We start from the raw sequence: 13,099 nt of genomic DNA, 5'->3' as shown, positions 1-13,099 counted from the left end.
CATGTTGCACTTTGCTTAAATATGTTTGATCTGCTTTCCATATAATGTGTATTTAGTATAGATTTTGCACTTTAATCATTTCCTCAAAACAGAGCTGTATATCAGAATAGGACATTAAGATTTAATGTGTATTTTATGACTTTAGGCATACAGAATCATTTACTATCCCCTCTGAAGGGAGCTTTAACCTGAACAAGTATGTTATAGAATGGGGTAAAACGGTTACATGATAAGTAATAATAAACTTATAATTTAGCATCTCCCTTAAATGCCAGTGTTCTTCACAAAATTTATATTATTGTATATCAATTATTCTTTAGAATGAATACAGTGCAATCTTGTTGATACTAGAAATACAGGTTTAACCTGTATAATGTAATCTTGTTGCAATATTTTATTTATTTACTTGTAATTGTGTCCCATCTCCTTACATAAGATTTAAAATGGGACATTTTAGATAATATTAATTTTATCTTAAGTAATTGTTATTTATATTGTGCACACTTGGCTCTAATATTCAAAAGGTAATTTTCATATGTATTTTAGACAAATGAATATTGTTGATGCCCTGTTCTCAAAATGAGGAGACTTTGTAGAGAAAACTTGTCTTTAAATTTTGACAATTATTGAAACTCATTTACTACCATCATTTCCCTCATTAAAAAAAAAGAAATAATCCTTTATGAATCTACTTTAGTTTAACCTAATAGTGGACTAGTATTGAAATGAAACAAAATATACAGAGGGTGACTAAAAAAAAATGTAGTTATTTCCCCCATAGTTCCAACTACTGTGATATCAAGAGGGTTAATATGGTGCCTAAGAAAATGTTTTGTGCATGGTCAATAGAGTTCCTGTATACATTTTCCTCCCAGTTTTATTGAGGTATAATTGACAAATAAAAGTTCTATATATCTAAGGTATACAACTTGATGTTTCGATCTGTGTACACTTTATGAAATCTCCACACTCAAGCTGATTATCATATTTATCACATCACATGGTTATCTTTTTTTGACCATGTGGTAAGAATACTTAAGATCTACTCTCTTAACAAATTTCAAACATCCAATACAGTGTCATTAACTATTGTCACGTTGAGCATTATCTCAGGAACTTATTCATACTGTGTATCTGAAATGTTATACCCTTTGACCAACATCTCCCTATGTCCCCTACCCCCAGCCTCTGAAGACCACCATTTTACTCTCTGCTTGAATGAGTTGGCTATTTTAAATTTCACATTGTGAGACCATGCAGTATACTCTATATATTCCATGTATGAAGCACTTAACATGGACACTTCACAGTTGATTTGAATGACAAACTACTAAAGTTTTTATTTTAAAGACATGAATAATGATAACAACATCATATATATCATTTGTCATCCTCAGATAGCTAAATGATTCATTGCTTTGTAAATAATGTAAATGTAATATATTACTTGTAAGGTTTATCAGAGATAACTGGAGATATTTGCTACTCATTTTGAGAGAGAAAATAATTTACACACAATAATACTTCTAACAAATTCCTAGAAAGTACTTGATATTTTCCATCATTTTGCAGATAATTCAGGAAGTTAAAATATATGTATATTCTCAAAGTAAAAATTTATTTACACAAAATAGTCTTACCCCAGGAATTATGTTTATATTTAATACATTTCAAACCCATTTATGAGCAATGGGTTTGTGCCAGTAATATTGGAAATGGTAGAGTTAAAAATTAAAAAATTTAGGCCTCATATGTTTAAAAAATTTAGAACAACTTTCACTTCAGAATTTCTAGTATCACTGATTTTGTGATACTAGAATTTTGGAATTCTAGATACTAGAATTTTGTGGAATATGATACATGAGCGTACCAATGTATTATTTCACTTGGATGATTACTTGATTTGAATATTATGTTTGCATGTATTTCTAAGTGTAAAGAAATAGTAGCAGACTTTCATAACTAAAACCTACTAGTCTAGGAGGTTTATTTATTAGTCCGCTAAGCTAGAAGTAGCCACCCATATTTATCCAGGGAGATCATAATGGCTACTAAATTCACAATATGTTTATTCTCAAAAGGAGCAGTTTTAATTAGTATGTAAGTGTTTCTATGTATCTTATAAATAGTGGTTTTCTATGTTCTTTAGACCTCTGCTAAATATATTTTATAGGATTATCAAAATGCTAGCAAATTATTTGCTTGTTATGATAATGATAAATTGAATTCTTAATTTAGTACAAGAACTATTGAAATTGTTTAATCAATAAACTTAATTATGATATGAATATTGATGTAGTACAAATACATCATTTGTTAGGAAACATGCAGCTGTGTGTTTTGCATGGTTTGGTGGTATCTGGGGTCAGTGCTCTGGCAATTAACTAACTAGTGAGAATGGTAGCATCCAGCCTATCCAGTTCTGTCTCCTCATCTGAGAAATAAAAGTATCAAGGTCAGTAATAGGAAAAGTTCCTTCCTCTTATTGAAGTTTTTCATTGCCTTTTAAACAATATAATGATTTAAGGGCTCGTCTAAAATGTCATGATCATCATTGAAGGCAGTTTTACAAACGTAAAACATAATTTCTGTGTTCTGATACTCATTTGATCTCTTCTTCATAGGGTGAACCTGGAGAAGCGGGAAACCCAGGGCCTCCTGGCGAAGCAGGAACAGGCGTAAGTGCTGTGGGTTGTCAATGTGCTGTTCAGAAACTTCTTTTGAAACATTTTAAACATGTAACATAATCCTTAGCTATAATTCAGTTATTTGCTTTTCCTTTCCAACCCATTAAGAATAATCACAAATGCAGAGCCTTTTTGTTCAATAACTTTGCATATTCTCTGAATATTTTGATTAATATAGTCATTCAAAAATTACATTTGCATAAGTTAGAGCATTCAAACTTGAGCTGTTTATTGTATACATTTTTTGGTGGACTGTCCACAACAGACACAAACAAACCCTGCTACATCAAAATGAAAGCATTTATGAATTGTATTAGGATCATATTATTCTAATGTACATCGGCTTAAACCAGGAATGAATTTGACCCCCAGAAAACATCTGGCAATGTCTGGAGACATTCTTGGTTGCCACACTTGAAGAAATGGTAGCTGCTGGCATCTCATTAGTAGAAACGAGGGATACTGTTAAACATCATGCAATGCACAGGACAGTCCTCTGCAGAATTGTCTGACCCAATATGCCAAAGTCGAGAATCTCTGATTTAAAGCTTGTAAGATAATTATTCCTGTTCTTATGTTGCATAGGGTCCCAAAGGAGAAAGAGGAGAGAAAGGAGAAGCTGGGCCACCTGGTGCTGCTGGACCTCCTGGTGCCAAGGGACCACCAGGTGATGATGGCCCTAAGGGCAACCCGGTAAGTGAGTTTGGTCCCTTAAAAGTGGCATCTATGTCAAAGCCACTTTGGAGTTTTCCATAGATTAGAAGTCATGAGACTCTGGCCCATAGCTAGTGAAACTGACTTTTAATTTCATATATTCCTAAGCATTCTCAATCGATTTCATTTTTTTTTTTAATTTCTAACAGAAGGGAAATATTCTCATATGGTTTTACCATGACTCTTGCCTCTTAAACTTCAGAATGTTATGACTTTAGAAAAAGATATTTTTCATTTATTTCCCTTCCTTTAAAAACATCATTCTAGGGTCCTGTTGGTTTTCCTGGAGATCCTGGTCCCCCTGGGGAAGCTGGCCCTTCAGTAAGTATCATGGAAAAATGAAAGAAATATTTTGGTGGGGCTATTCCTGGGGTCTCTGTTAATAATTAAAGAAAATTCTTAATTACTTAAGCGCACCCCTAAAAATAGAAAGAAAAATAAAACGTAGACTACAATCAAAACTACAACAGTAAATCCATATAGTTGGAGACTTATGTTGCATGGTAATTCTCTTCATTTGGGTTAGTTTTTTGGACTTTCCTGGGTTTTACAAACTATCTGAATAACAGCATTACTCTTATTTCAAAGTTACAAGATCTTTGCTTTCATCTCAGTCTCTTCTGTAACGCAAAAGTCCTATCTCAAACTGCACCACATTTGTTCATGGTGGAAGGATGCACTAGCCTTGTTTACTAATCACATGCTCTTCCATTCCTTATATTAAGAGGATTCTATATTTTAAATTCGATGTGGTAGCAATTTCACAAACCTTTATGGAAAGAAAGATACAACAATTCTTAAAAAAACAACTGAGGAAAATGCAATAATGCTCTATTTGTCCATCTGCTAATAATTTCTCTCAAGGACTAAGCTAGTATATTGTACTTTTTAATGTCTGGGTTCATTTTTTGTTGCTCATTACAGGGTCAAGACGGCGTTGGTGGTGACAAGGGTGAAGATGGAGATCCTGGCCAACCGGTAAGGAAGCACTATTTTTATTTAATCTTTTAAAAAATAATCAGAAATAATCAGCCTTTCAAAAGCATAGCTATATCTGTACACATTTTTCTGAAAGAATTATCAGTTATATTTGAATTCCAGTTAAGCCAGACTTACATAGAATGTTTCTAACTTAACATGATTTAAGGAATGTAAGCAAAGCCTTCATAATAATAATAATAAAAAAGTAGTCATATCATTCTAATGATTTTGTCAGATTATATCAAATTCAGTATCTATCCATTTATGTTAAATAAGAAATGATTTTAAAATCACAAAGAAGACTGAAATAAAGAAAACCAGATTATCCATCTGTTATTAGCATGAATTACTTTAATAACTAACATAAATTAACTCACCATTGTATTGGCTTTTTTTTTTTCCAATGTGGTAATGACACAGCAGTGAGCTTTCACCACGTGTGGTTATTTCGGGGATACTAACTTCAGTAGCAGCCAAAGACAAACCACACGTAACTGTCTCTAGACCATCCTCGCTGGGTATTTTGCAGCCAAAGAGATATAGGCTTATTCTGTGCAGATAAGACTTCTGAGTCATGCCCCACCATGTTTCATACTCCTTGACATGAAAATGCTAGTGTTGCACAAGAAGAAATTTAGAGGTTTTACGGTTTCACAAATGTAGATGACACGAGTAGAATTATTAACCATGAGTTTATTAATTAGTATGCCCACTAGCTGCTTTTCAGATATAAATTAGCACTTTTTAAAATAATAGTTTTATATAGAAAGAATTTGATTCACTTTCTTCCAACTATGAAGAAGTTTTCAATATGAATTTACCAGCTCTAACTATAGATATCTAGAGGAAGGTTAGTTTTCTGTGAAATAGGGCTGAAATTTTCCAGGAAAGGTAGATGTGGGAAAACGAAGAAGGAAGATTGGTTTCAGTCTAGATTTTGAAAAATGCTATGGCCGATAAAACAATACCCGATTGCTTAAAAGGTATTTTTCACATTTTATAGGGTCCTCCTGGTCCATCTGGTGAGGCTGGCCCACCAGGTCCTCCTGGAAAAAGAGTAAGTTTTTAAATTCTTTACTCGGAACATCCATTCATTATTCAGTATGTGGATAAATTCATATAATGTATGTAAGTTGTGGGCAGCACATTATCATGATGCTTAAAGATGTAGGTCCTAGAGAACAGAGTAATTTCATAAATTTGTCAAAATGCTTCTTAAAATGGATCACAACTTTAACTGACGGGTCGAATCTGTCACAATGAGAAGTAGTGCCCCAATTCTCTGTGCTTAGGTCTCCCCTCTGTACAGATGTCGTAGGCAGTTAGTTATAAGACTCTGGAGGTTCCCTGAGCTTCAGCTCCTGGTGCATCACAGGGAGACTAGACGCCAAATGTCCAGCACTACCTAAAAACACTATAAAAACCTGAATGTGGGGCCCATAGGTTGAGCTTAGGAAGCAGCAGGTAATGTTAGATTGCTTTGCACTGCCACACTTCTCTGATTTGGACAGTGGCAGACTTAACACAGGAATACAGTAAAATATAAGTAAATAGATCTTGTTCAAAATATTGGCTACAGCAGATGCTAGGGGATTTACTTTATTGTCTTTTTCTTATTAATTTACTGTATTCATAATAAAACAATCTGTTGACCTGCTTTGCAGCACCTACATCAACATACAGTGTTCTCTTACACCTCCTTTATTCTAGTTTCCAACCTCTCCTCCTCCTCCTTATCTTCCTCCTCTTCCTCCTCCTCCTCCTCCTCCTCCTCCTCTTCTTCTTCTTCTTCTTCTTATTACATTTTATTTTTTCTGTCAGCAGTCTCAAAGCATGGTCTTGGTAAAAAAAAAAAATGTATTCCAAAACCATTGGGCTGTTAGTCTTCAAAGTAATTACAAAGTGTAACATGATTTTGAGATCCGTTGTCTATTTTTGCCTGCAGTCTGAGTGCCCTTAAAGCTTTCCAGACGGATGAGTATCTGTCCTATTATGTCAGACCTTTCAGAAGAACAATTGTATCAAATGTCTTTGAGAAATCTTTCCTGAGAAAATGTAAAATTATTTTTTTATTTTTCCTAGTCTCAAATGATAGGATGCTATTTAATGTAGTAACTAAGAAGGCAATGAAGTCATACTACCTGGCTTTTAACCCAGCTCTGTCATTTATTTCCTGTTTTACCTTGAGCAAGTTACTTTCCTTTGTTTTTTGGAGAGGGCCTACTACATAAGATAATTCATATAATACCTAAATAATAATATGTGTTCACATAGTAATTGTTGTGTCTTAGTCCTTAGTTATGAAATACTTATTGAATATGGGCACAAAATTTAATATCTTATAGTTATAAATTATAATGCTTTTGATGCACATGGAGTTAAACCTCTTTTAAAGTGTGTAGCTATCAGAGGAGAGATTGTATCTAAATCTAAATATATTATTATATATAGGCAGCTTATCAGTTTATTTCTCTATTCAAACAGCAAGTGCTATCTAGTTTAGTTTCATTTTAAAATATGTCAAATAAATTGTTTATTTACCATCTTTGAAAAATTTAACTAAATACTATTTGGTATTGGGGGTGAATTCTCTTAATATGGTGATAGAGTTATGGAATGAATTAGTTTCTTTAGCTATCCAGTGGTCGATCACATGGATTACTAATTTTGAAAACAACGGAATGATTTTGAAATTTAAAAAGACTAATTAAATAAAAATAATTTACCAGAGCATGAATGAAAACATGCCAAATAAAAAGAAAAGACACTTAAGTGTGAACCAGTATATCACATGCCCCATTTGATTACTATGTAACCCAAAACTTACATACAAATTTATAACAAAACTATTTAAAAACATTTCAAAAATCTATTAAGCTATATATGAAACAGTATTTCAGTACAATAGTTAATATTGATACTATTAACTACTTTCAAAATATCCATTCATATTTACTAATTTTTAAATCTTGCTAATGCAATGTGCCAAAATCTCTATCTTTATTAGAACAGATTTCTAAAAATATTTGTGTTGAATACTTTGGGATGTGTAATTACCGATAATTATAATTTTTCATGATTAACTCAAATAAACTTCTGGAATAACCTCTACTTAATTTAAGAATTGATAAAAAGTAATAGAAAAGTCTACCATATACAGAGATTTAGATTATACCCTATTCTACAATATCAGGACAGTGGAAAGCCCATGTATTCACATTCTTACTTACTCACAGCTGTGTTGAACCTCTCTGCCTTTGCTGCTTAAAAGAAGTATACCATAAGAATACTAGTTAATCCCTGATTTTAAATTCCTTTCTCTCTTTAATGAGAATAAAGTCAAATTAGACATTGCAGATCAATGGATAAAGGAGAAACTTTTGAATAAATCGTGTTGGGACAATTCAATATCTATATGGAAAAAAATTGGACTTTACCTCTCCATTTACAAAATATTAATTCTAATTGAATTACAATCTTAAATGTGAGGAAAAATTTTGAAATTTTGAAATATTTTAGCAAAATTTATTGGAGAATAAATTTATGACCTCTAGTCATAAATTCTGGTCACATTGATGTGATCAGAATGAAAAAGTTTGATGCTTGAAATATATTACTATTAGAGGTTTCAGTTTATATGAAAATACTGAAAAGACATTGAAAATAAAAGATTCAAATAGGAGAAAATAATTGCAACATATAGAAAACTTGCAGAGCAAAATTTCCCAGAGTATCCAAGTATGTCCTACAAGTTGAGAAAAAAAAAAGAACAATGAATAGAAAAAAGCGGCAAAAGGCATGAAAAAGTATTTGGCACAAATGCTTGAGAAACACATGTACAGATGTGCAGAAGTCATGGAAATGTGTGTTTAAAGTAGCATTGAGATACCACTGACATCAATCCATTGACAAAAATTTAAGAATGACACACTGAATGTTGGGAACATTTAAAAAAAAAAAAAGGCAATGAGGATTATTATATACAGCTATTGTGAGTTACTTGGTACAACTGTTTAAGGAAAATTGTTCTATGTTACTCAGTAGAATTTAACATGAACTTTTCCTACCAACTTGTAATTCCATCCCTAGGTACATGCTCCAAATGATATCTGACACATCTTCTCCAAAAGACATGTATAAAAAGATAAATGCATTGAGATATATCCGTAAGCTAAAATATTATATGGTAATGAAAATGTATGTATTGCAGATGCTTGAATCAACATAGAAGAATCTTAAATCTTAAGAAGAAAATATATGTAATGTTGAGCTGGAGAAGATATATATGATTTTATTTATAAAATGTGCAAAAAAAACCTCTTTAAAAACAAGCTTAACATTCAAACATAAGCTTAGCATTCAAAGAAAATTAAGGCAACGATTAATCAAATTTAAGATTACAGTTATTTCTCTGAGAGAAAGAGGGTTGTGACACGTAGGAAGTAATATATTTATATGTTGAGAGACTAAGATATTAAAATACTACGATATTAAATTACAGAGATACATCCTATATCATATTTTTCTTTAGGCTTGTTAAAAAGTTCTATAGTGGGATTCTCCCTTTTTGATTTTTGATGAATTATTTAAAAATAATCTCATCAAAAATTTTAGGGATGTTTCAGCCTCCCATTTTAAATAACAATTTATACAAATATGATGAGCTATTTTTAATCCACTCTAGTAACTTTGTGTACAAAATTAGACTTTGTACCTATGAATTATTAATGACATGACAATGGTGATGACTATGCATTGCTTATAAAGCTATTTACATCCATTTTGATAGAACAGAAAAATCAACCTTAGGTAAGCTCAACTCAAGCAATATTATGCAGGTTTTCCTTTTTAAAAATGTGGCATCATTAAATCTAACCGGAAAGACATTTAACACAAGTTGAATTGTGTGCTATATAGAGTTTGGATAAGCTGGCAAGCCTAATTGGCTTCCTCTGTTTTACACAATATATTTACTTCAGAGTAAAATACATTTTTAGTGGTGTGAAAGATTACTCTAGCGACAAGAATCCTATTATTAAAAGAGGGTTAAATATATGATGCTGGATGGAAATTTGACTTTGGGTGGTGAACACACAATGCAGATGATGTATTATAAAATTGTACCCTTGAAACCTATATAACTTTATTAACCAATGTCATCCCAATAAATTTAATAAAATTAAAAATATACTTTACTCTGATTTAATGCTTGCAATTTATGCTTGCATTCTTTTAAGTTACAACCAACTAGATTAGTTAATTTAGTCAAGAGTTCTAAACCTAAAAAAATTGGTGGCTTAGCTGAAAAATACAAATTATTTATAAGGTCTTCGTCAGCCTATAAAGTGGCACTCTTTATGGCTTACTGTTAGCCAAAGTAGGCCGAACTCTGTTGCATTAGCATCAAACAGATCTGGTTTCAAATTCTTGTTTTGCTACCTAGAATTATGACTTAAGTCCATATCTCTGAGTTTCAGTTTTCTCATTTATAAATTGGGCATAATATCTAATTTTCAATACCAGATAGAAGATTAAATTAAATTAATAAAATGTATATTGAAAACACTAAATATAATATCTGGATTTATCAGGAGCTCAAACAAGATGCTCTTATTAAGAAGTTAAATACAGGTTTCTGTCTACAGCCATGTCACCCTGAACAAGACTGATCCAATCTGATCTTGGAAGCTAAGCAGGGTCGGTCCTGGTTAGTACTTGGATGAGAGACCACCTAGGAAGAACAGGTGCTGTAGGCGTAAAAAATAAAAAATAAGGGATTGTAAGCTGACAAGGCCCTTACAATCTGTGAGGTCAACCAAGGGTTGCCTCACATGAAAAATTTAAAAAAAAAAATACAGGTTTCCAATTATAGCATCATTTATAAGTAAAATAAACATATTAACTTAAATACACAGATAAAGTAAAGATAAAAACATTTTTCCTAATTTCTGAGTTATATAAATTAAAATGAAAGTTTTATTAGTAATAAATTCATAGTAACTTCACAGTAGACTTAATTTTTATTGTTGAATTTGCTTTGCCATTAGAGTTTTTCAGTGATCAATACTGAATTAACTGTGTGACACATATAAAAGTCTATACAATATTAATTAATTACATTTTTAAAGTACAGCATACTGTGATTCTATTGAAATTGTATTTCTTTGGTATAAATACTGTAAATCATGTTACATATATTGTAAAATAATTTCCTATAAGAAGTATTGCCAAAAAAGCAAACATTAAATTCACGATGATGACATGTAATTTTAATAAAGTGAATTTGCCAAATGAGGATTTAGAAATCACATTTAAGAAATAATGTGATTAAACTTAGCTAATTGAGAAGGAAATACTTGGTAACTTAAATGTACTGTACTGTACACCTGTGAGATCACTCTCTTTACACAGTGGGTGAACACAAAGCACCTGAGCCTAAAGGGATATGGTGCAGAGTGAATTTTGTGAGTTAAAAGTGATGGGAAGAATTCTGTCTCCACCAGAGTTTGTGTTTAGACAGCAGGCAACAACGTCTCTAAATTCACGATGATGACATGTAATTTTAATAAAGTGAATTTGCCAAATGAGGATTTAGAAATCACATTTAAGAAATAATGTGATTAAACTTAGCTAATTGAGAAGGAAATACTTGGTAACTTAAATGTACTGTACTGTACACCTGTGAGATCACTCTCTTTACACAGTGGGTGAACACAAAGCACCTGAGCCTAAAGGGATATGGTGCAGAGTGAATTTTGTGAGTTAAAAGTGATGGAAAGAATTCTGTCTCCACCAGAGTTTGTGTTTAGGCAGCAGGCAACAACGTCTTTGATGCAACAGACAACTTAATATCACCGTTGTTTTAAAACAAGAACCTGTTCCTATGCAATAATTATAATATCTGATCTCACACTTAGGATTTGACTGAATACAGAACTGCCTTACCACCCATCTCCCGTTAGTCCATCGAGAACGTGTAATCTTAAATAAGCTTTATATACATTTTGTGACGTTAATATTTCTTCTATGCTTATTTTTGCCACATTGGAGACACAGAAAGGGAGACCAATAACAATTTTTGCTAGCACATCTCATTGCAGAAGTAGCAGTGACTAGAAATGTGTTCAAAAGTATTATCACTTTTTCTCATGACTGAATCTTACAAATAAACCTTCTTGATAGAATATTGATCAGAATGTTGCAAGTGGTGTTGATACTGAGAAACAACATTCTAATAGCTATTGAACAAGTAAGAAAATTAAGTTGTCATTTGTAGTACATGTGTATTCTGTTATGCATTTATAATTCTTGAGAGTAAATGTACATTCCCTTCAGACACTAGAAGATTGTACAGTTTGTGTAAATAAGCCGTGAAGTTTTAACACTCAAAGTTATCATTATAGCTATCTGAAACCAAGAGCTGGTTCCATGCCCTTTCATTGGAAAAAAATTCTAGAGCTGACTAAAATTATTTAAACATTATAACCTGAAAATACACATATTTAGTGGAATTTTAAAGGGTCCAGTCCTATTGCCAAAGCAAAGTTTACAGTAAAAAATTTAAAAATATTATATTATTAATTGATAGATGTTGAGGAAACATATACATATCTATATATAGCCACCTGTACCATATAGTGTGTGTGTATATACTCTTTCCATCCTGATGCCTCTATGCGTGAGTGTGAATGGAAGGAAGGTGATCATCCTTCCACATCCACCCACACAAAGGTTCAGGACCAGAGAGTAGGCTCTTAGGAAAGCCTTCCTTACTACCAGACTAGATCAATGCACCTATTTTGTACAACTATTTCATTTTTGTATATTTTACAGTGTATTGGATCTGTTCATTTTGATGTCCGTCTTCACAACTAAATTTTGTACAATCCTTAAAGTTTCATATGTATTTTTTTAATGTTCTCCATGCACAGTACATTTCTGGCATAAATATTTGTGACATAATGGATGGATGGGCAAATTATAAAATATTGTAAAGTGTGAGTGGTGAAAAGAAGATTATATTGTGTATTTTGTATAAAGTATATTTCTCAACAGCTAGGGAAATTCTAATAGTGACTACTATGGAGAATTACTCATATTGTATCATGGTTTATGAGGAATTTTTCAATAAAAACACTATTTCATGAAAGTACAGCAAGTAGTTCACTAGATTAAGTTCTAGCCTCTTTGTTTGTACAAACATATGAGAAATGAATGACTAAGACAAGAATTTGTCCATAGGCATTATTCGTTTCTTTTCCAAAGGAAACTTTCTATTCTCCTACCAAAAAAAAAAAAATGTTATCTGTTTTCATTCTAGTTTTTCTTAAAAAGTTTGTGCCATCTGGAAAAAATATAAGAAAGAAATGAAAATGGAAAAAAAATAAGATAAAGAACAGAGCAAAGCCACTTAACATAGATTTCCACTATGACAGACATCAGGCATTCATTTGGAGAGGGAAAAAATCGTTTGGGATGGAGAAAGCCTTTTTTTGAATCACAGTTTTATGGCTGTGTTGTAGTTTACTTGTGTTTAAATTCTCTAAGCTCTTCAAACTCGGATTTTCTTTTCTCCATTGCAGCAAAAGCAGTATTTTTTTTTTAGGTTGATGACTTGCTTTTCTTAAAAGCCAGACATTTATATTTATAGTATCCTCTATACTATAAAGTTCATGTGTGTAAGTGCAATCTTTTGAGTTTAAGACCCTGTACCTTTA

At 32.0% G+C, this 13,099-nt stretch overlaps 1 protein-coding gene and 1 pseudogene across 2 annotated transcripts in view; both read left to right on the top strand.

The window, feature by feature from the left end:
- The window catches only part of COL11A1 (collagen type XI alpha 1 chain), a 170,811-nt gene that overhangs the window by 136,580 nt on the left and 21,132 nt on the right, over window positions 1–13,099 (top strand). For both annotated transcript variants that reach the window (XM_015595416.2, XM_006919572.3), the window contains 5 exons: window positions 2,625–2,678; window positions 3,273–3,380; window positions 3,669–3,722; window positions 4,326–4,379; window positions 5,386–5,439. In XM_015595416.2, the coding sequence (XP_015450902.1) occupies window positions 2,625–2,678; window positions 3,273–3,380; window positions 3,669–3,722; window positions 4,326–4,379; window positions 5,386–5,439 (324 nt within the window). The remainder of the gene's footprint in view (window positions 1–2,624; window positions 2,679–3,272; window positions 3,381–3,668; window positions 3,723–4,325; window positions 4,380–5,385; window positions 5,440–13,099) is intronic.
- Window positions 10,020–10,138, top strand: LOC112469135 (annotated as a pseudogene).

The sequence above is a fragment of the Pteropus alecto genome, unplaced genomic scaffold (assembly GCF_000325575.1).
Source record: "Pteropus alecto unplaced genomic scaffold, ASM32557v1 scaffold106, whole genome shotgun sequence".
In the NCBI taxonomy this organism is placed as follows: domain Eukaryota; kingdom Metazoa; phylum Chordata; class Mammalia; order Chiroptera; family Pteropodidae; genus Pteropus; species Pteropus alecto.
The sequence above is the reverse complement of the archived record's forward strand: the minus strand, read 5'-3'. Positions and strand labels throughout refer to the sequence as shown.